At 35.8% G+C, this 22,714-nt stretch overlaps 2 protein-coding genes across 17 annotated transcripts in view; both read left to right on the forward strand.

Annotated features, from left to right (window-relative positions):
• Positions 1 to 16,049, forward strand: part of unc-13 — a 477,247-nt gene extending 461,198 nt beyond the window's left edge. For all 11 annotated transcript variants that reach the window (XM_074177326.1, XM_074177324.1, XM_074177325.1 and 8 more), the window contains 4 exons: positions 305 to 403; positions 3,414 to 3,576; positions 3,709 to 3,835; positions 8,790 to 16,049. In XM_074177326.1, coding sequence (XP_074033427.1) covers positions 305 to 403; positions 3,414 to 3,576; positions 3,709 to 3,835; positions 8,790 to 8,954 — 554 coding nt within the window. In that variant the 3' untranslated portion in view covers positions 8,955 to 16,049. The remainder of the gene's footprint in view (positions 1 to 304; positions 404 to 3,413; positions 3,577 to 3,708; positions 3,836 to 8,789) is intronic.
• Positions 16,050 to 21,319: 5,270 nt separating this feature from the next.
• hlk (hulk) overlaps positions 21,320 to 22,714 on the forward strand; it is a 99,625-nt gene continuing 98,230 nt past the window's right edge. For all 6 annotated transcript variants that reach the window (XR_012465895.1, XM_074177330.1, XM_074177332.1 and 3 more), the window contains exon 1: positions 21,320 to 21,499. Coding sequence is in view for 5 of the 6 variants with exons in the window: in XM_074177330.1 (XP_074033431.1) it covers positions 21,361 to 21,499 (139 nt within the window). In the remaining variant the exon portion in view is untranslated. The remainder of the gene's footprint in view (positions 21,500 to 22,714) is intronic.

Here is a 22,714-nt window from a genome sequence, read left to right on the forward strand (position 1 = left end):
AAATGAATGTACTATCAATTTCGTACCACCATTTTCACCTACTATCGAAAAAATCACCATTAGATTATCAGTTCTTGAAATTCTAGATAGCATGTTTTTTTTAACACCAACATAGAGCTGAGCGTTCCTACATAAAATTCACTTGAGTCTTCAAACGAAACTTCAATAATAATTCGAAGACAAAATACAATGGCTCAAATTTTTATGCAGTCCGTCCAGCTCTATAATGCTTCAGTTATTATAAACTCAATCGTATATCAATAACACAATAAATTACCGACTATAAACATACAAATATTTCCAGATAACGTGGATGGACCAGAAGGAAGCGTGGGAGAAGTTTCGATCCAAGTAGACCTCTTCACTCATCCAGGAACAGGCGAGCACAAGGTTACTGTAAAAGGTTAGTCGTAATTGTATTATAATTTGAGCACAATATAGAACAGTGCATATTGAACAATTATATTCATACGCAAATATTTCACAGTATTATTCGATATCAATGGTTCAACTTTTGTTACACTTCTTCAAAAATAGAATGTTTTAACATGAACTTCTCTGTTAGTACTACTCAAAGTCTATATTTTCCTTCTCAGTCTCCAATAGCAAAATTTTGTTCGTTTTTTAAGTTTGTGTTTTTTCTCGAAGACAAAACACAAACACTGCAGGAAAACCTTCGGCCGCTTCAAGCGCGGTTCCTGTGCGAAAGTAGAGATTTTTGTTGGATCTGAATCGCTGAAGATCAAATCAGTTTGGAAAAACATTATCAGGAAGTTTATTCCACATAAACGCTGTCATCCAAATGAGTTTTTGAACAGTGAACTTCGAGGCGTACTGAGTTGAACTTCGAAACAATGAGCAACCACAGCCCGTTTCGTATTTCTGATATGTACCGCTCTTGGTGTAATTAAATGTACCAAGTCACTTGAACACCTCCCGTGAAAGTATCTATATAAGAGAGACAAATCTCCTTTCTTCGATGTTCCAGGCTATCAAGGTTGCAACCGAGGTTCGTGTCTCCAATCAGGTGGATGACTCTTTCCTGGGTGGAATCCAGCAGCTTCAGATTATGCATATATGAGAACAATACTCCAAAGTATGTCTGATCTCAGCATTATAGAGCATAAAGAGTTGCTGAGGTGTGTACCATTTTCTGGTTCGGAACAATGTTTCAAGCTTTTGAGAAGCAGCCTTTTCAATTCCAGTGACATGATTGTACCAATACATACTTTGGTGTATATTAAAGCCCGCAACAAATTAATCGAAGCGGAATCATTTGACCTGAAGTTATTATATCCGGTACGGAGACATTTATCTTTTAGGAGAAAACCGATGCCTGTATTTTCGATGCCTCTAGATCCTCATTGAGATATGCAACCTCCTGCTGCCGGTGAAGATGTGCATACGCAGCAGATATCCTGGAATCCAAGGGGAATGACGAGACAAGTGTGCTGTCGCCAGAAAAGCAATATATTAGATTGTTGTTTTTTTCCAATATTTCGTTGATGTACAATGAAAAGAGCGTTGGAGACAATATGGAGGAACACCAACGTTGATGGTATTAGTATTCGAGAGATATCCATCGACAGCCACTTGCAAGCCATATCATCAAAGTTCGACCAGCAAATCCTCATTTCACACACGGCTGAAGGCCTCAAAAATATCATGCCCAACAGCTCTCAACTCTCCATGATTCCCGATTTCGTTATTCCAAATATGGATGACATACGACAAAAGGTCGCCTGTTGATTTTTGTTTCCAAAAGCCATATCAATGATTGCTCGAGATGTTGAAGCCTTCCAAATATTTGAGAATATGGTGGTTTACGGCCTTCGCCATGACTTTTGATATCACTGATATCAAAGCGACTGATTATTTGAAAGATTTTTCTTGTCTTTTCTGGAAAAAGACTGAAGGGGAAAACCCCTTCCTTGTAAGACAAGATGGGAAGTCTGCAAAGTACTGGTACGAGTTCATTTGCGCACTTTTTAGGTTTGATGATGGGCCACTTCATCGGGACCAGACGTCTTGTTGATATTGAGCTGTTCCAAAATTCGCCTGACTTGACGTGTTGAAAAGTAATTTACGGCATCGTATATTCTAGTAGGGTAATAGTAGTTGGTGCCTTTCTCAGATAGTCGACTGTGAAGTGGAACGTAAATCTTACTTGGTTCAGATACTCTTGAGACATACTTCTAATAGGAACAACTGATACTTCATGGTTGCTCCCTAATTTGCAGAAGGGAAGTGATAAATAACGTCTCAGTTCTTGGAAGCAGACCCTGATTGGTGAGGTGGTACTCTCTTGAAGTCTTCGCTAACTTCTGGTCACAGTTTACAATACAATAATTGTTATATAATGAATGAATCTTTAATATTTCATGGCAGTTTCACTGAAAATGATCTTTTGCAGGTATGTCCTTCTTCATGCTTCTACGCATCGCATATTTGGTCTTTTGTATGATTTGATGACGACGATTTAGAAAAACTGTAAATAAACATTATTTCTTTCGGACTGTTCATTTAGGAGAAAACACCATCTATAGGATGAGATTGCTGAAACTGATGGCTTACTTTACCTCTGTTTCAACAGATATTTGTGCTTCTTGAAGCCATTACTAGAAAGGACATGTACAATACATCTGAGATACGAAGCATGTATGAATCCAATCAATCCTTTTTGTAGGACATTCAAAGATTGCACCCATGAACTCTAAAATGAATCTGCTTGATAAAACCGTTGTAAACATGATACACCAAATGACTCTAAGCATACCCTATAGCTGGTGGTTTCCATCAGCTTAATTGAAGACGAAAACATCACTTGCAACCTTGATAGTCTGGAACATACAAGAAAGGTTGGAGATTTGTTTCTCTTCTATAGATACTTTCATTGTTGAGGTTTAAAATGGACACCAATATGTCTTGGCACAATCTGGGACATCGAAGAAAGGTTGGAGATTTGTCTCTCTTCTATAGATACTTTCACGGGAAGTATTCGAGTGACTTGGCACATTTGATTCCACCAAGAACGGTACATATCAGAAATACGTAATGGACTGTGGTTGGGGTTCAACTCAGTACACCTCGAACTTCACTGTTCAAGGACTCTTCTATTTGGAGGACTGCGTTTATGTGGAATAAACTTCCTGAGAGCGTTTCAAATTCAACGTGAATCACTATTTTCGTAAAGGCACCGCTCTTAGAGTGCCTTAAGGATTTCAATGTAGTACTTGTGCTTTGTTTCGTGCTCTTTAACCCACCTCGGGGGGTTTTACAATAATTGTTCCATTCAGCTTTCCATCTACACGAATGCCATTGCTTAACTAACTGAGAGACTTCGATCATTGTCATCATAACTGACTTATTTTTTCAAACTCTGTACAACTGGTTCACGTCTCGATTGTTTTCAGTGGTAGCAGCAAATGACTTGAAATGGAACGTTGTTACGGGCATGTTCAGGCCATTTGTAGAAATAAATCTCATAGGACCACATTTAGCGGATAAGAAAAGGAAACACACTACGAAATCGAAAGCGAACAACTGGTCTCCGAAGTATAATGAAACTTTTCATTTGTAAGTAACAGCAAATGAACATAGTATATACACAATGTACACTTTCAACACGGCCAGTTTCATAAACAGATTATTCAAACTGCACTATAACATATCTCCATCATGAATTTCACTAGCCTTTATTTTTTGTAGCATTATCGGAAATGAGGAGCAACTCGACTGCTTCGAACTTCACATTTGCGTTAAGGATTATTACTTCGCAAGAGAAGATCGCTTGGTTGGTGTGGCAGTTATGCAGCTCAAGGATATTGTAGAAAAAGTGAGATATCGTCCTTAGTTTCTTATTTCTCCTGAAGATATTGGTCGTAGTGACTTTTTTCTACTAAATTATTTCTCAAAATTTTCAATATTCAACATCCATTAATGTTTATTTTATATAAGGTTTTTTCAAAAGTTTTGTCCGCTTCAATGGCATGTGTTTTTATAGCTCCATATATAACTCTATGCATTGATGCTGACAATTGTTTTCCTAAATTTTAACTATTTTCATCTTATTAGTATATGATGTCGTTGAGCGAGTTTTGTCCACGAATTCAAATTGAATCAAAGCGTTTCATCAGTTCGGACTTCCATTGTCTAATATGATTTAGATTGATTCGAAATCCCTAAAAAAATCTGTAAAAAAATAAAAAGATTAGCTGAAAAACAATTTTATCAGGCAAAAAACTGAAATTAAAATAAAATAACATAAAACTGATAGCTAAAAAAAAACAAAAAAAATTAACTATTAACACGAGCTGAAAAAATTAAAAAATTATTACCAAGAAATGAAAATTAAAAATATAAAATTTAAACATTCCATACCAAGTTACTTCACAACGTTTCGATTGTTAGTATCCACATTCGTCTTCGGATGATTACTGGGACTCATTCCTTCGAGATCTGAGTATTTATAGGTCATTGGACTGTTTTCACGTATCCCCTTTTTCCGCTTCATTGGTTTTTAGCGGGAGCTCACCGTTTGGCGGGAGTTGGTCGTGTTCCGCTTGATTAGAGGTTTCCATACGTTACGTATCTCTACGCTAGCTTGGCTAAACGCGTTGTTGGACAACATATATGCGGCTTCTTTGAAATATCTTGTACTCGGCAATACAAAATTTCAATGGCCTCTTAGTTTCACCGATGTATGATTTTCCGAAATCGCAGGGTATCCGGTAAATGCAATTCTTGGAATCGCTGTCCGCGTTTGGTGGCCTGCTTTTCGTGAGACTGCTACGAATAGTGTTTCCAGATTTGAAGCAGATTCTGATATTATACTTGGACCCAATCCTTCTTATCCTTTCCGACAATCCTCTGATGTAGGGAAGTACAAGTACTGGTTGTGGCGGCTTCTCTTCCTTATGGAGTTCTTGCTGTCTTCTAGCTAAAACCTGTTACACCATCACTTTGGAGTAACCATTTCGTTGAAGGTAATTTTTGATGACGCCTAGTTCCTTTTCGAGACCTTTTTTTGTATTGCAGAGAACGAAAGCACGGTCTAGTAGAGTCTTGATGATTCCTCTCTTAGTCGATCGATGGTGGTTGGATTCCTGGTTCAGATACTGTCTCGTGGGTTTTCCATATACAGTGTGTTTCCCATTTAGTTCACCAATACGTCTAAGAATGGCAATTCGTTGTAGACTTCCTTATTCATTGTTGTTGTCTTTGAGAAAGGCGTCTCGTTCAGTATTCCCATGGTTCAATATTATGGTGTCGTCAACGTATCGCAACCAAGGATTTCAGATCAATTTATATCATATTAGACAATGGAAGTTCGAATTGATGAAATGCACCACGAAACATTGTCAACCACCTTCAAATGAACCAAAGCGCATATGGCAATATCATATGGCAATAATAATGTTAATGAATGCACTGTTCTACGTTGGTTTGAGAAATTCAATTCAGGAGATTTCAGTCTCGAAGATGAGCCTCAAAGTCGTCGACCTACAGTAATCCAGGACGAAGATTCGAGGATCCTGGTGGAGACTGACCAATCACAAACGGTGCGTGCAATTGCGACGGAACTGGGCGTCAGCTCGAGAAATGGGTGCTCTACGATTTGAACGATCGACAGAAACTGTCATGTTTCGAAGTCTGATCTTCTTTGCAACCAAAACGATTTATTTTTGACCGGATCGTCACACGTGATGAAAAGTGGATCCCATACGACAGAACGAGACATTCAGGACAGTGATTGGACACCGATGAGCCACCCATGCACTTCCCAAAAACGAAAACCAACCAAAAAAGACCATGGTCACTATATGGTGGTCAGCAGCTGGTCTAATTCATCACAGCAGAGTTATATTGTTAGGAAATCGACGAAATGTACCAAATATTGCGCCAATACCAGCAGGCACTGGTCAACAGAAGAGTGCTCCATGACAACGCCCATCCGAACGTTATACAAATTACCTTCCAGCAATTAAACGAATTGAGTGTCGAAATTCTGCTTCACCCAACATACGCCCCAGACCTCTCGCCAACCAACTGCCATCTTTTCAAGCACTTCGATAACTTCCTCACCGGTAAAACCTTTGCCAATCAAGACCATACAGAAACGGCGTTCTTCAACTTCATCGAATCTCGAATTTTCTTGCTGACAGAATCAATCGACTTGTGTTACGTTGGCAAAAGTGTACTGCTTCAAATGGCGTTGATTTCGATTAAATTGATTAAGTATCCCAGGAGATATAACAGTTCAAAAGAACAGTTTACAAAACAGCAACACGTGTTTCGCTATACAATAGCTTCCCCAGGCGTTTTCATATTGAATACATTCTACCTATTTAGTGCTTTATATAACAATTTGAATCACATGACCTACCTACTCGATGACTAATAATTTTACCAGAGTTTATGTATGAACTAAAAGAAAAATTGAACATCATGAAAGAAATTGAATAAAATGAAAAAAATTGAACATGTAGTAAACTGATTATTAATCAACACATCAGCAAAAAGATTCAAAAGAGGGGAAGAATTCAATTCTATTCGGTCATATGTGTGGATATTTATACAGTGCGGTCCATATGTATGGAATGAATTCATTTTTAGCGTTATTAGGTACTATGTGGAAAAATCCTGAAACAGGTCGATTTTTATTCTTACTTTGACAATTTACAGTAAGAAAATATTATCCCCCTCCAACACCCCTCCTCCACCTCCACCTCCAAAGGGGGTCGTGTGGCACCTTGTTAGAAAGGGATTTTAGTTCTCTGTTCAGCAAAATAAAGTTTTTCAAGTTTGGTGCAATCATAACTGAGACAATTAATTTTCACAATTGAATGAAATGTTCGAAATGACCACCATTATTCACTTCTTGACAATAAGCTGATCTATTAAACAGACCATTCCTGTAACATGCACCTCACTAACCTTGAACCCTGGAAAAAATCTTTGAAGATACTAAAATATTAGACAAAAAGCCAAATAAACAATTGATATGAATCTAGTATGCTGCTGTCATTTAGGTTTTTGAAGTTACTAAAAGATGCCAGTATAATATTTGTGGGCGTATCAAATTTGTCGGAGACTCAAAGAATATTATAATTGGTTGTGGTAATAAAACAAGAACTCAAAAGGAGGTTTGTGAAATTTTTAATAATAAATACCCTGGTCAACACGTGTCGCAGTCTACAGTTAGCAAAATTGGAAAATAGTTTCGTGAAACTGGACATGTAAAAAATTTTTAAAAACCAGGTAGAAATGTTCAATTTACTGATGAAAAAAACTTAGATGTACTTGTAGAGATTGAGGAAAATCCGCACGAGACAACTCGAGAACTTGCCGCCAACAATGATGTAAGTAAATCATCTATTTTGAGAGTTTTGCATAAAGAAAAATACCACCCTCACAGAGTTCAGTTGGTTCAGGAGTTGAATGAAGATGATCCTGATAGAAGGCAAGAATTATGTGAATTGATGATGGACAGAATGAATGCCGATTTACAGTTCATAAACAAAATAGTGTTTTCCAATGAAGCGACGTTTCATTTAAACGGAACAGTTAACAAACAGAACTGTAGATATTGGAGCAGAGAAAATCCTCACTGGATCTGTGCGTCTCACACTCAATATCCTAAAAAAGTTAACGTTTGGGCTGGTATCATTAACAATGAAATTGTTGGCCCTTATTTTTCTGAGGGCACTGTTAATGGTGAGGTTTATCTAGATTTTTTGATTAACTTTTTAGTGCCTACATTACAAATACATTTTGCTGATGTCAATCATCCAAGTGAGATAGATCGAACTATTTACTACCAACAAGACGGAGCACCACCGCATTTTGCACGTACAGTTAGAAATTATTTAAACGAGGTTTTTCCCAATAGGTGGATTGGAAGAAGTGGAACGATCGAATGGCCGGTTAGATCCCCCAATTTGACTCCTCTCGATTACTTCTTATGAGGTTATGTAAAATTTAAAGTATATTTTAACAGACCATACAAAATAACCCCCAAAGTCATACAAAATGTACGGGAATTCCAAAATTGCCTCGGTTATTGTCAAGAAGTTGATGGTGGTCATTTTGAACATTTAATTTAATTTTAAAGTACATTGAAAAACACATTCTAAATATTATGTGGCAGTATTATCTTCATTCTACGTAAAGTTTTGTGATACCTAGAGACATTATCAAAATTGTACAACCTAAAAATCAATATTCTCTGTTATGATTGCACCAAACTCAAAAAACTTCATATTGCTGAACAGAGGACTAAAATCCCTTTCCAACAAGGTGCTACACGACCTTTGCTATTTAAAATTTTCGAGGGGGTGCTTATAATTCAGAAGGGGTGCTGGAGGGGAATGATATTTTCATACTGTAAATTGTCAATTCAAGAATAAAAATCTACCTGTTTCAGGTTTTTTCCACATAGTACATAATAACGCTCAAAATGAATTTATTCCATACAAATGGACCACACTGTATAGTGTGTATATTGTAATTTTGTATTTACTAGTATTGTCTTCATTGCATGATTTGTATAGATTAGCTTTCTTATCGATTTCTGCATTGACAAACCTGAAATATTTATTATGGCAAGAAAGGTAATGTTCGAGTTAAAATGAATCCATCAATGCACTCATAGTTCTGCCTGATGGAACCAATGACGGGTCGAAACTGCGCTGCCATCATGAATGCTTTATTTTTAGGTTGTGGTTTTGACCAAGCTTCGCATATGCATATTAACTCCTTCTGAAGTTGAATACTTTTTTCTTTTTCAGGGGTCTTGTGCATGTTGGTTATCCCTAGGCAAAAGAATTCAAATGGACGAAACAGGGTGGACGATCCTAAGGATTTTGTCGCAACGCACAAACGACGAGGTGGCGAAGGAATTCGTCAAACTAAAATCTGATATCAGACAGGAAAATCCGCTTCCAAATCAATAAGGCATCTCCTCCAGGTTCAGCCGCCGTGTGACTTTATATACAGACAGCTGTGTATAGGCTTCTACGTGTAAAATATTAATTGTTTTATGGACCGTCCCAACAGACTGATGACAAAAAATCCACGCATCATCACATTCTAATAATAATATTTAATGTGCCTCCCAACTTGTACATTCAAACAATAAGTAAATAACCACTTTATGACGTGTATCATCCTTCACCCATAATCATCATTCAACATTGAACTGTAAAAATCGCAATAAAGGGCAAATTTTTACATTCCTCTCATATATATAACTTAAAATGTGATTCAGATAGTTTAAGGTATTGGATAGGTGAAATTATATCAGATATTTTTATGCATGTAGGAAATTTTCAGTTTGCGGACTCATGCATGGACCGTATATTTCGTCATAATTTTCTATATCTTCCACTCTATGCACAATAATAGCTATAACCGATTCCAATTATTTTTGTTTATTCTTATAAGAAATGACCTACAACACAGTGCTAGTCTGAAGAATATCTAAAATTGAGCCTTATATACTTATTCATTCGTAAAACTAAACTCTCGCTTTACTTAAATAATTATAACTATAATATCCGTATCGCATTTTTCGCTGTGATAATAGTACAGTGTGTATCGTGTCGTCTGTGTTGTACTTTCACTCATATGCTGAAAAGTCTATTTATATTCCCTTCAAGAGAAGCGAAAGTAGCTCTGCTCCTTCTCCTCTATAGTAGCTGACATTCAAACTGAGGAAATTTTTGAATGACTGTTCATAATATCGACCAATGATCTGTAGTCTCATAAAACTTTATTTCTTTCAGTTTTGTGTCCCAAAGTTACTTCTTTGCATGATCTACACATCTTTGTGAAGAGTTTATTTTGAAATTAATTGCCTTCTTTCTTTCTTTGAAAGATTCCCACATTTTTTTTCACTGTTTTTTAATGAACATGAAGAAATAGAAAGCCAAAAACATTTCTTTCCCAAAAACTCTAATTGAATTTGTAAAGTTTTATAATTATACAAAAAACACTTGTTGCAGCAATCGATCAAAAGTAATAACATCACTCGTCACAAGAATAATCAATTATTGTTCAAACCAATGACAGTGCTTCAAAAAGTAACAGATACATTCTTCACAATATATGTCAAAGCTATAGTTTGGGTCTCTAGTTTTGTCCCTTTCGTTATATGGCGGCACGGAGAAGAGTAACTAAACCAGTTTCTTCAATGTCTGCGCTGCCATAACCTTAAAATCCATTTCATAATGGAACGAGAAACACAAGAAACAATCGCAAATAGAGTGTACACGAAACCAAGTCGACAGAGTTGTCTGGATAGAAAATCCAATCCCCAGGCACAGGTATAATTATAAACTTTGGTTGAGTCAGTTAGACAAATCTGTGGATCTGAGGAACCCAATCATCTGGAAAATGCATTCACAGGGAATGAGTATAGCGAAGCCAAATTCGAGCAGGCGATATGAGCCAAGAAAGAGAATGCTAAAGCTTTCCTGCATTATGTGAAGTATTTAACGGATTGGATTGAGACAATTCTGAAGGATCATACCATTCAATCGAATTCAGGCTAACAAAAACTATCAGAGAAAGAGAGCTAAGGACCCTGAAGGGATTTTGACAACGTTGGATTTCATATAGCTATGAATTGCTCTACATTGGAACCACGAAGATGAGTGTTATTACTCGGCTCTCTAAAGGCAATAGGAATTATCGGTTACGACATATAAACTGATCAACAGGAGCAGAATATGCAGTAAGAGAAGCACCCAGCTATTAGCAGCTATGGTAAAATGAAAGAAATTTAGAGACCCGAAAATAATAACAACTGAAAAGAAGAGGAAATTAACATAAATTTAGGTTACCTGCACTAAATCACACAGTTTACTTATTTCAAACAATAGGAACGAAACCATGCCTTCCACCGATAAAACTGGAGACACAAAAACCAATAATGTAGTATGTGCTGTGAGACTAAACCACTTCATCGGTTGCCTAATCGCCGTTGATGATATATACCGTCAACGAACCCAAAAAATAGCTTCAACAGTTGTCTCCGGTCGTGAAAATTTACAATGGTAGAAAAATATTCCAAATGAATTTTAGAATACAAATATTTTCAGTTGCTATTTGGGGAAATGATTTCCAATAACCTGGCACTGCCAATTTTGAAATTCAAGTGACAAAGTATTCCTTGACATAGTTCAATTGATATATTTGGCGTTGTTGAAACAGCCATAGCAACGTGACAGTTACAAAAAAATTTTGTAGGTAAACAAATGAATATAATTCAATCAATATACTGATAATACAGAGTTATTATGACTCCTATAACTTAAATAATCGTCCGATTTTGGGCTTGATATAGAGACTAAGACTCCATGTTCTATATTTAAAAAAATTAAATGAAATGCAATTCGACCCAAAAGCGAAACATAATTGCTTCAATATTGTTACCATATTTAAAATTAAAGCAGAATACAACAAACTAATTCGATGATGAAACTTAAAATTGACGTTTTTCCCGAATACTTTGCCCAGTACATCTTGATTTTTCTAAAAATAAAAAAATAAAGAAAAGAAAATTGAAACTTTGTAACTAACGTTACTGCAGTTTCGTCCTATAAGGACATTTTCAAACTTATACATCAATGTAATCTCTTCTCTTCGTCATGATTTCCTACCACGTAGTAACGGCTACAACCATCAATTTATTGAATAAAAAAATAATTGATTTATTGATTACATCAAACATATTTTCGGTTGCCAAAACTTCCCTCACATTAATTTGTCTCACTTATGAATTACGTAAAAATGAAAAAGTAATAATTTTTACAAAGTTTATTCGATTCAGTTCAGCATCGAAGATCATTGGTACAGATGAAGGGGAGGGGGCAAATACTTTCGCTTTGAATATTACCTATTTTCTCAATAAATTCTACTCCAAAAACAAATTGAATACGCAGCGTCTCAGCTTCCTATAAAATTCACTTCAAGGCTTTCTTAGTGTTGAAAAAATATTTGAAGGAACTGTATAACTTTCAAGTAACACTTGTTTTATTTCAACCTACCACAACCTTGTCAACAGTTCCAGTTTAGTAAAAATAATTTCTTTCAGCTCTCAAAACATCAATATTTTGAGTTATTTTATAAAAAACACATGAGAATTTTGGATTGTTGTTTGATTATATTCATCAAAATTTTTTTCATAAAAACAAAGAGAGGATATTATAGGAACTGTTAATACGATAACCCCAACATTCATCAATACATCAGAACTGTTCCCAAAATTGTGGTATTAGATTCTGGGAGAGCTTCGGATTTATTTGTTTGTTGGATCTCAAAAAGTTGTTTGAGTTTTCCACATGGTTGGTACCTTAACTTCAACTGTTGAATTATTCACAAAACTTGTGATGTTATCGATGAATCATGTCTAATCTGAACGACTTTTCAAAAGAAACACTTTTCCCAATCTCCAACTTTGTCCATCTCCTAAAGAAGCCAAATTGTTTAATGAAACGCTTGTCGAAAAAAGTAATGCATTTCTGGTGATTGGAAAAAGTGCTTGCTTTGGATTTAGTCTACGCTGAGAATTCCACTTCTTCCTTTCATTAAAACACCTTTTTATTCGAAAAAATGTATCAAATATATCTACAATTTTCAATTAGTTAATAACAAACTGGGTTGAAAATAATATATCAAGATATCAAAACAAGTAATTGGTGATGTTACCATTGTTTTTTCAATAATGCATTCCTTCGTCAATTCATGATAATTTGTATTTTTTTTATTTGCTTTCCAATTCGATCTTTCATCGTTTGATATCTTTCCACATTTGTCCATTTCTCTAATCTACCATAAAACTTTGTCTTTAATCGTTTAATTTTTTCGTCCACATGTAGTTTTTGGTTACTTTTGAACGATGGAAGTTTAAATCTTCAACACTCACCAACTATTTATACTTATATATTTAAAAAAATCCTTCGTGAGAGAGCAACAATGACTCAGCCTATAAAAATAATCCGTACGGCTAAATTTTTGTGTTGACATACGAATATAGACTCATTAGATGAATTTATGGAAATGACCACTTTCTCTGTTTTTCAATGAAGAATAGTTTTCTTGGTGATAAGTCTTAAATGGTCAAGTAGATTAACTTAAACTCTGTATTGGTAAAATTATTTACTGGATAGTAGATTGAAATGAGATCAAACGGTTATGATTTTTTTATTTTGCGTTTCAGCCATCCCCAAAAGGGTATAGAATAAGTTCGCTGCAAAAAATTAGTGTTAGCTTAGTGATAATGTTGGTATTTCAATATCAGATATATTTTTTGAAAATAATCTATCAGTACTGATGGTTTCAATTTCAGAATCACTTAAATTTGATAATTCCACATATCACGATCAAATTATTTGCAAGATTGGCATTTGTTTTCTGCTACACTACATAATAAATGTACAGTAAATACAGACAAAACTGAGAAGATGTGTATACGAGTACTAGCTAACTTGCAGTCTGATTTCATATCACTTTTTTTTCCTTCTTCAAAAATAATCGCATCATATCACTTTTTTGTTAACAAACGGTGTTGTCCTTTCTGATGCGAAAGATAAACATAGATACCTATCAACAATCTATTCTAGCCCCTCCTTATTGGTAACAAACGAAAAGCATACTGTCAAATTCTAAGGATCATGTAGTTGTTTTCAAGAATTCAAGAGAAGATTGATAGATGATATAATGGAGATGGTATCAATTGAATTTCACTAGTTCGGACTTCCATTGTCTAATATATAAAATGATTTGAAATCCCTGAAACAACTTAATAAGGATAATTGAAAATGAATAGCTGAAAATAACAATTATATTAAGCAAAAATAACCTGAAATGAAAGAATAGTGAAATAAAATACAAGTAACCATAGAACGATTGACAAAAATTAAAAAATGAAGTATAAAAATTATAAAGAAAAAAAATGAAAATAAAAATAAAGAGTTAAGAGATTCCAAGCCACGTTGGTTCTCAACGTTTCGATTCGGGTGATGATTTTTTTGTTCAATCGTTCTAATGTTACTTGTATTTTATTTCACTATTCTTTCATTTTAGGTTATTTTTGCTCAATATAATTGTTATTTTCAGCTATTCGTTTTCAATTATCCTTTTTTAGTTGTTTCAGGGATTTCAAATAATTTAATATATTAGACAATGGAAGTCCGAACTAGTGAAATTCATCATGAAACATTGTCAATCACCTTCAAACAAATGGTATCAATTCATTGAAAAAAATAAGGCCCTATTCAATTGTTGAAGTTGAAGTTACCTCAGCCAATATCAGCAGAAGATTTTCATTGTTTGATGAAAAAGTCTTGAGATATATCCAGATTTTCCACAGAAGAAACTAAATATTGAAAGAGGATCGTTAAATACGACAAATGTGATTGACTTTTGTGAATTATAAATAAACCCCTGTCTTTTTTGACGAAGTTTTTGAGTGAACACCATCTTGATGAAAAACTTCAAAAACATTTTTTCAATAAAGGAGATATACGGATATACCTCCATAATGATGTTTGGGGAGGTATCCTAACCAGGAAAATAGAACATCGGAAAATACATATAAACCTAATAGCTCTATTGTTCTAACGGGTTTCTTAAACAGTAGAGAGAATATTGACAAGAAAATTTATTTTTTGACATTCTTCTTCGGTATATAAATAATTAAAATATTACAAAAATGAAAATTCGGGGAAAAAGTATATCTGAAAATATGTTTTGCATACTTGAAACGAATTTTCATCTGTTAAACTTCCATCTGTTCACTAAACTAATATTTTATACCTACTTTATTATCAAAATATGACAGAAGATTATTATTATCAAATATTTTGGAAAACAGTGAATCCAGTTTCCAATATTATCATAGAAACAGAATGAAACAAATATGTAGGGGGAAGTTTCTGGGAATTCCAGGAACCAGAATTTTTTTCCACAGTTTGTCATATATCATTCTCATGAGTTGAAAGGATAACAAAAATTTGTAAATGATTGAATTGATTCCATTAAATGAACCAACCATGTGAAAATTTCAAAAAACAATCTCTTTCGAGATTCTAATGAAAATCCGATTTCCGATTAAATTCAAAAAATGTTCGTGAATTCTTGAACAAAATATATCAGTTGCATTTGTATTCAAGTAAAATATACATATATCATCCTTACATCAATTCATGTTGAAAGGGGCCAGCATTTCTTTATTTGTTGTTCTTTCGGGTGCTTCTTGTTACGTTTTATTTCAAATTAAAATTAAAGATATTGTTACCAGCTGTTGAGAAAGGTTTGTTAAACGATAGAAAAGGTTTATTGAGTGTACATATCAAGAGATAATGAAAAAATTGTTAACATATTCGATTCAAGTTTTTTCAATACAATGTGGCGATTATTTTTGCAATGTTTTTTATGCACAAATCTCTTTTCCTTTTCTAACTGACCTCTATGTTACCTAAATTTTGGATTGCGATAAAGGTTAATGATGTACAAAAATATTCGTCATTAAAAATTGAGAAGTGTGTAAAATTGAAACCAGGCTAGAATAATTTAGAATAATTTTCATTAATACATGTATGTACAACAAAATGATTGTATTGACTAGTCTAAGAGATAATAATTTCCATCGTCGAGCTTATCGTTTTGTACCTAAAGATATTGAGTTCAATATATTTGCAAAACCCACATTGGAATTGAATTGCAATGTCAACATCATGGAGCCGTTTTCATCAATTTTCAGTTAATTAGACACATTGTTTTCGAAGATCCATAGATGTTGCATTATAATTCAAAACGATCATTTTGATGTGACCCCAGTATAATGCAGACAAAATAAAAAATTTTGATGTCAATAACTCGATTTTCTCTCTCAAAGTGATGTATTTATCATTATTATGTGAAAATAACTTCAATGGTGTCTTTCAACACCTCAAAACTATGATCTGTTATCTGTTAAACTGTAAATTGTAGATTATTGGAAATGCCTTTGGGAACTGATGAGATTAATAAAAATGACCAATGAATTTCATGGAATTTTTCTCAACTTTTAGGCACATTTACCCACCAGGGATCTCTGCAGAAGATTCGACATGAGAAGTCGAATGCGATAATGAAAAAAAGTATATCGTTTCGCTAACAAAAGTAGACAGCTTCAGTGAGTAAAGGGCATTCAATTCAATTTGTGACGTTTGTTGGTTCACATTATTGAGTCGTTGGGTGTGATTATACTGAGACATATACAATTTGACACCCACGCTAGCTATCAACTGTAATTTTAAATAAATGAATCTCTCAAATCTGATATGCCCCCATTCTCTTGAAGCATCTGAGGAAAAGAATAAATGAACAAATATATTTCTTCATATGAAAACACCAACTATGGAATCGACAGAAAATCAAAACTTTGCTCAACCTACATTAAAAAAGGTCCTTATGGTGGTGTTACAGAGAAAAGTTCTTTCCGGCATCGAATGCCGAATGAGAAAGCGTTTTCTGTATCTCAGTTGCAAGGGAAAAAGACGCTTGAAGAGATTTCGTTATTCATTAAAAATAATAATAATAACCTTAGGTTCCGCGAGAAACCTTCCCGCTTATTCCAAGAGCCTCCACGTGTTGTGGATAATCCGTCGACCGCCCGTCAGGTGGAATCCTTCTGGAAGGATATCTATGAACACCCGCAGCCACTCAATTAAGACACCGGTGTTGCCCTACTCTTCGGGGGATATTGAATTCGTTATGGGGAACGAGAAGTGCCGAATTTATTGGAACTATTCGTTCCCCACCCTCAGGCTCATACAAGCTAGTAGGCCTGATGTAGTCCTTCTTGACTACCAGACCAAAACGATATTTGTCGTGGAGTTTTCAGCTCCTGGCGAGACGAATATCGTCAGAAAAGAGGAGGAAAAACTGATAAAATATCGAGATTTTCTCTTCGAACTCCGCAGACTATCCAGATCACTCTGTCAAGATGGTTGTTCTGATTATTGGAGTCCTTGGTGGAATGATCTCTTCTCTACTCTCGAATCTCAAAATCATACCGGCTTGCCGCACTAAGGCAGAAATATTAGCCGCACAGCTGCAAAAGAGTGTCATTCTTGGCTCACTGTGCTTGCTCAGGGCACATGATTCTCGGACCCAATGATCATTGGTCATTGGTCATTGGTCATTGGTTGATAATGCTGGCGCGCCCTCCCGAATGTATCGGGGCTTCGGGGGATAGGGCCTGACCAGCGCACAACACGGTGAAAAAAAAAATGTATTCACGTAGTGAAGAAGAATACAGAAACATGTAGTAAGAAGATAATGATGAATGAATGAGTACTCGATAAGTGTTTTTCACACTTGTTTCAAGAAAATAGAATGCTATAAAACTTATAAATAACAAACATACTGACTGACAATTGAGGAAATATGAAAAATTCCAATTAGTATCAATCTTCATTTCTAATTTTTTTTTTGTCAACAAAATCAGAAATCATCTGTCTTGGCAGTCTGCATATAAATTGCCTCGATGACTTTTTGAAGTGATGAAATATATTAATGTCTTTATTGTATTGGGAAGAGTATTGAATAATTTTGGAGCTAGGTAAGTATATGTATGCTGTAAAAGTGATTTTTGTGTTGATGGAATTACATGGTTTTTTTTTGGGTGTTATAATTGTGTGAACGGTAAGAGATAACTTTTCTTCTTTTGGTACGATAAAATTACATTGAAATAAAACAGTTGACGAATGTCAAAAACCGGCTTCACAAATCAAATTGTCTGTAAGAAAGCGTGAAATTTTCGAATGTATCAGTTTCAGAAATTTGTTTTGTAGTACTTCAAGAGAACGAAGGTGTGTTTGGAATGCCCCGCCTCAGCATGCTATCCAGCATACAAATGACTTTCTACTAGTGCGAGGTAAAGAATTTTCAGGCGGTGTTTTAAATTTGTGTAGAATTTTTCGCAGCATTTTGCAAATGAAGTTTATGTGCTCATTCCATTCAAGATGTGAATCAATAATTACCCCTAAATACTTCATCTTATTTTCAGGACGAATCAAGTGTTGATTGCCTAGGTCTATACAAAAAAAGGGTGGTTTGTTCATGATATTACAGCTGAATGATATATACTGGGTTATCTCCAAATTTATGGTTAATAGCTTGTATTCAAGCCAGTTTTTTGTTGTATCAAAATCTGATTCTACGGTATATCTTAATTTTTGCCAATTATTTGCCTTATATAATATTGTTGTGTCGTCTGTAAATCCTAAAGTGTTTCCTCAACTTTCTAGAAAGAATAAGTCATTTATGTACAGATTGAACCGAGTAGGTCCAAGAACCGTAAACCATAAAAATGAGTGAAAATATCATGTACAAGGGGAGTAACCATAAACTTTACCAAACGATAAAGCCGTGCTTTTTATAAGTAACATATAGGTTACGTAACAAAGAATGATAGGTAAATCCAAATTTAAACCTCTACGCGGGGATTTACTGAGTCTCTCACCTATTAAAACTCATCCAAATGAGTCCAGCTTTTCCACGAGTATGAATATGTGTGATTTTATTTCATCAAACAGAGATGGCACACATTATCTTTCAACAGTCCAAGTCTCTGCAAATTAAGACGACCTGTAAGTGGTTAGACGTCATCCCAACTGTAATCTAACAATTTTTTGGTAACATAATTTGAATGAGTGGTGGAATAGCGTAAGCTAAACTCCGCCAAGATAAAATTAAAGACCATTCATTTTTATTATATTATGATTATTGAATGCCTTGAAATAAGCCAAGCGTAGCTCAGAAGGGACCAATTACAGTTTCTGGACAGAAAAATGACTCGCAGCACCCTTCCTTGCAAAAGAGTCAGGAACTTCATTACCTTCTAAGCCGAAAGTTCAGACCAGAGAAGATTTTTTGAGACTTCCCATTGAGAACAGCCTTTTTTCGTAATCCACTCAAGTCAAGCCAAGGCTGATACTTTCGAAGCCGTTTGATCGATGTGTGAGTTTGGTTTCCACCAGTCTCTCCACACCTACGGTTCCAAGCTCCCCAGATTGTTTGATATCTCTGTCCTGGATCTGTCACTTTGAAGCAAAAATATCAGAGATCTACCTCACCTCTGTCAAGGATATCGAACAGGCTAACAGAAGGGGCAAAGGAATCTACCCTGAGGGCAGCCCCTGGTGACCAATGGTGACCCCTGGTGACCAATGGTGACCCCTAGTGACCTAGTGACCAATGGCTTCATCTTGAAAAGCTAAATTAGCTATTTCATTCAAGAAAATGTCGTTGATACAGTCAGTTTGGTCAATTACATGTATACCTTTTTCAGCCGAAAATTATTCGATAGATTTATTGGCCGCGGTGGTAGTGCGCCCGACTCACGATCGGAAGACCGTGGGTTCGATTCCTGCCTCGACCAGATATTTTTCTCGAGAGAATTTATCTGGTTGAGGCTGGGATGATTCTGCAACCGTGTTAGGAATCACACGTTAAAAGGTAAGACCTCGTTAGTTCTTAGCTCGCACAAGTTTCTCAACTTCTGAGAGTTGTCGTTCGTATGGGGGCGACAGCTGATTAACGGAAAAACAGATTTTAAACAAATTTTTGTAAACAGACTGCAAGGACACAGAGAAGATTGAGCGGCATTGAAGCGGTTTAGAGGGCGATGGCTAATTTCAAAATGGTTTTTTGTTCTCAACACAAATTTCACCGCTCCTTTACGCTTAACGCGCGATTCCTCGTGTAACGCCATCTAGGGGACTAGACAGTAACTATTTCCTGTCCGATAGTTGTCAAACTGTACAATAGATGGCGGTAAGCTTCAATGCGAAGCGAGAAGTTTCTAGTCTCCATTCTCGAAAGTACTAGGCCCGCCCGCTGCCTCATATAAAAACTCGCGTGCCATCCAGCCAATAATGTAATTCTACGATATTACGAAAACAAGTGAATTCAGTTTGCGACTAGTTAGGTAAAGTGTTGTACGCGTGGTGGTGAATACTGTGAGTGGTGTCATTAGCTAGTTTTTTAATACTCGATTCTTCACTTTGGAATTTGGTTAAAACGAAAAATGTCGTTGGTGCTTTTGTAGCTTTTTCTCTTACACAAGAATAACATCGGCAGATGTGACTTTCGCAATTTCCCTAATTTGTCAGCAGTATGCTTCAACAACGACGACTTGCTTGTTTACTGCCAACATCTAGAGAACCTCCACAGTAATTTCGCAGAACGATTCCAGGACATTATAAAATTGGAAATACCGGACTGGGTGTTGGATCCTTTTTCAAATGTCAACACAGCAGTATTACCCCAGCTGGAAGAAGAACTCATGGAACTGATAACGAACAAGGAAATAAAATTTTAATTCAAAAATGGATACCAAGAATTTCGGCTACAAAAGCCAATCCCGCAATTTTACCCTGGATTTTGGTCCATCGTTCAACGATTTTTGATAGCATTCCCATCATATCGTATTTGTGTGAACGTGGATTCAGTGCTGTGGCAACGTTCCTAACTAAAAAGAGAAATCGGTTGCAGATTACCGAAGCGGTGACTTACGGCTGTTTTTGAATAAATACGAGCCTGATATTAACAAACTTGTTGAAAATCTGTTTTAAAATCTGTTTTTCCGTTAATCAGCTGTCGCCCCCATACGAACGATAACTCTCAGAAGTTGAAAAACTTGTGCGAGCTAAGGACTAACGAGGTCTTACCTTTTAACGTGTGATTCCTAACACCTAACCTAAAAATCATCAAATTCATCCTTCACATTAGATTAGTATTAAAATTCAAATTGATTTTTTCAATAACATGAATAAAAGTTTTCCTTATATCACAAAATGGTGTTATTCATTAACCTCATCAGAAAGTCTTATTTTCAAATGACACACATAATTCAATTATTAAAATAATGACTGCGATTGTGATTCTTATGTATATATGTCATATGAAATGTTACACTGCTTACGTTTTTCCAGTTGGTAATATTTCAAGAGGACCTATACTTCAAAAGGGCCTAAAAGACAAGTTATTGCTTGAATTCAGAACGTTCTGCAGGGGAATATAAATACTTGGAGTAGGATAGTATTTCAAAATACATTTATGATTTTTTCTTTCCAACGTGTAATTATAAACGTCCGCCAGACCCCACAACAGGTGTCGACCTGGTATGCCATTATAAACACCGCGGTGGATAGATGAAACGCAAGAAAACCGAAGAAAGAACAACATTAGCAATCTACGGTTCCGAAATCGCGCTATGTGGGAGCCACGAAAGCTGAGCGACCAGCGCAGTGGTGGGAGTGGGAGAGAGCGCCACGACGCCTTTGCCTTCACTTAGTGGAAGGCAGCATGTGGTGGTGGCTGCTGCTAGTGACGCTGGCGACGGCGAAACGGGCTCCGTCGACCCAAGAACCCGTCATCGAAGAGGTCACGGCCAAACAACTGGAACGCATCCTCACCGACAAGGACTACGTGGCCGTGTTCTGGTGTAAGTAGCTCTCGAGTGTGGTGTGTTGAATGCGACGAGAGACGCGGATCCGCGAGTGTATTAAGTGTCCCAGCCGGGCCATATCCGAATTTGGCTTGCTCCCCGATCTCACTTGTGGATACTCCTCCCGCACAATGATGCAACAGTGCCAGATATTCATCGGCACCGTCCAGACACAGGACTACTCTTTTTCTTTGGCTTTTGACGGAATGCGAATGTAGGCCGCACACATTCGTAAATAGATTTGGCCGTGCAAGTTTGCCGTTACGTAAAAATAAACCTTGTGTCCCATTCCGATCAAGTATAATGAAGACGTTAAAAATAGTTCTCGTCTAAGCAGTTGATATCAATTGGATACCCGTTGTTTTTCATCGTATACATATTTCGTATGCATCATTCGAGAAGAAGGCTTCGATTTGTGGTCGGAAATAGTCCATTAGTCGATTGAAACGCTTTTGTTTGTTGGCTCGTCAAAAATAGATAACCTAACCTCACTATCCCTGTTTCTATAAATGTTGCACAAGAATATTCCAACTCCATTTCGTTAGTGTTCTAGAAAACCTTCGAGTAATTCGAAAATCTGGCAATATTACTGAAATTTTCGCAAAACATTTTTGAAACTATATTTAAAACATATATTAGGACACTAAACAAATAGTGATACAGAAAACATACTAATCATGAGCTTTCTAACCTTGTGCGGTCTGAGATACCACTTATTGAGTAAGAGGCATTCAGGCAAAACTCAAGCCTGCCCATTCTTGGTTTTGAAACACTAAAAGTCGTATCTAATTTCGATTTCATCATTCAATTATAAAAACCATTTAATCATTAATGACGCAACATTTTCCAGAATTGTAAATACATGTATTGATATAGTTTCTCAATGTATACTTCGTGTGTATTGTCGAAATACATTCGACAACACACATATTAACTTTCAATTCCTAACCTATTTTTGTAGAGGATTTATTTTCGTATTCAAAGCCTCATCTAACCTAATCTCGAATTGGAGTGTATAGTATAAATATGACTTTTTTGAAGAAAACAACTCTCGTCGATAAAATAATATACTGGTAAATAAAGTGAGGAGTTTGAGTGCATATTCCATGTATATAATTGTTAACTTTGTTATCTAACCCATATTTGAGCCGGCATTTATAAGGGCAATAATCAGTGAGAAATCAGAGCTTCGCGTCCCCTCGCCCACTTTTT

The sequence above is a fragment of the Leptinotarsa decemlineata genome, unplaced genomic scaffold, assembly GCF_025532065.1.
Source record: "Leptinotarsa decemlineata unplaced genomic scaffold, Ldec_3_MD MMD2_tig00002974_RagTag_RagTag, whole genome shotgun sequence".
In the NCBI taxonomy this organism is placed as follows: Eukaryota; Metazoa; Arthropoda; class Insecta; order Coleoptera; family Chrysomelidae; genus Leptinotarsa; species Leptinotarsa decemlineata.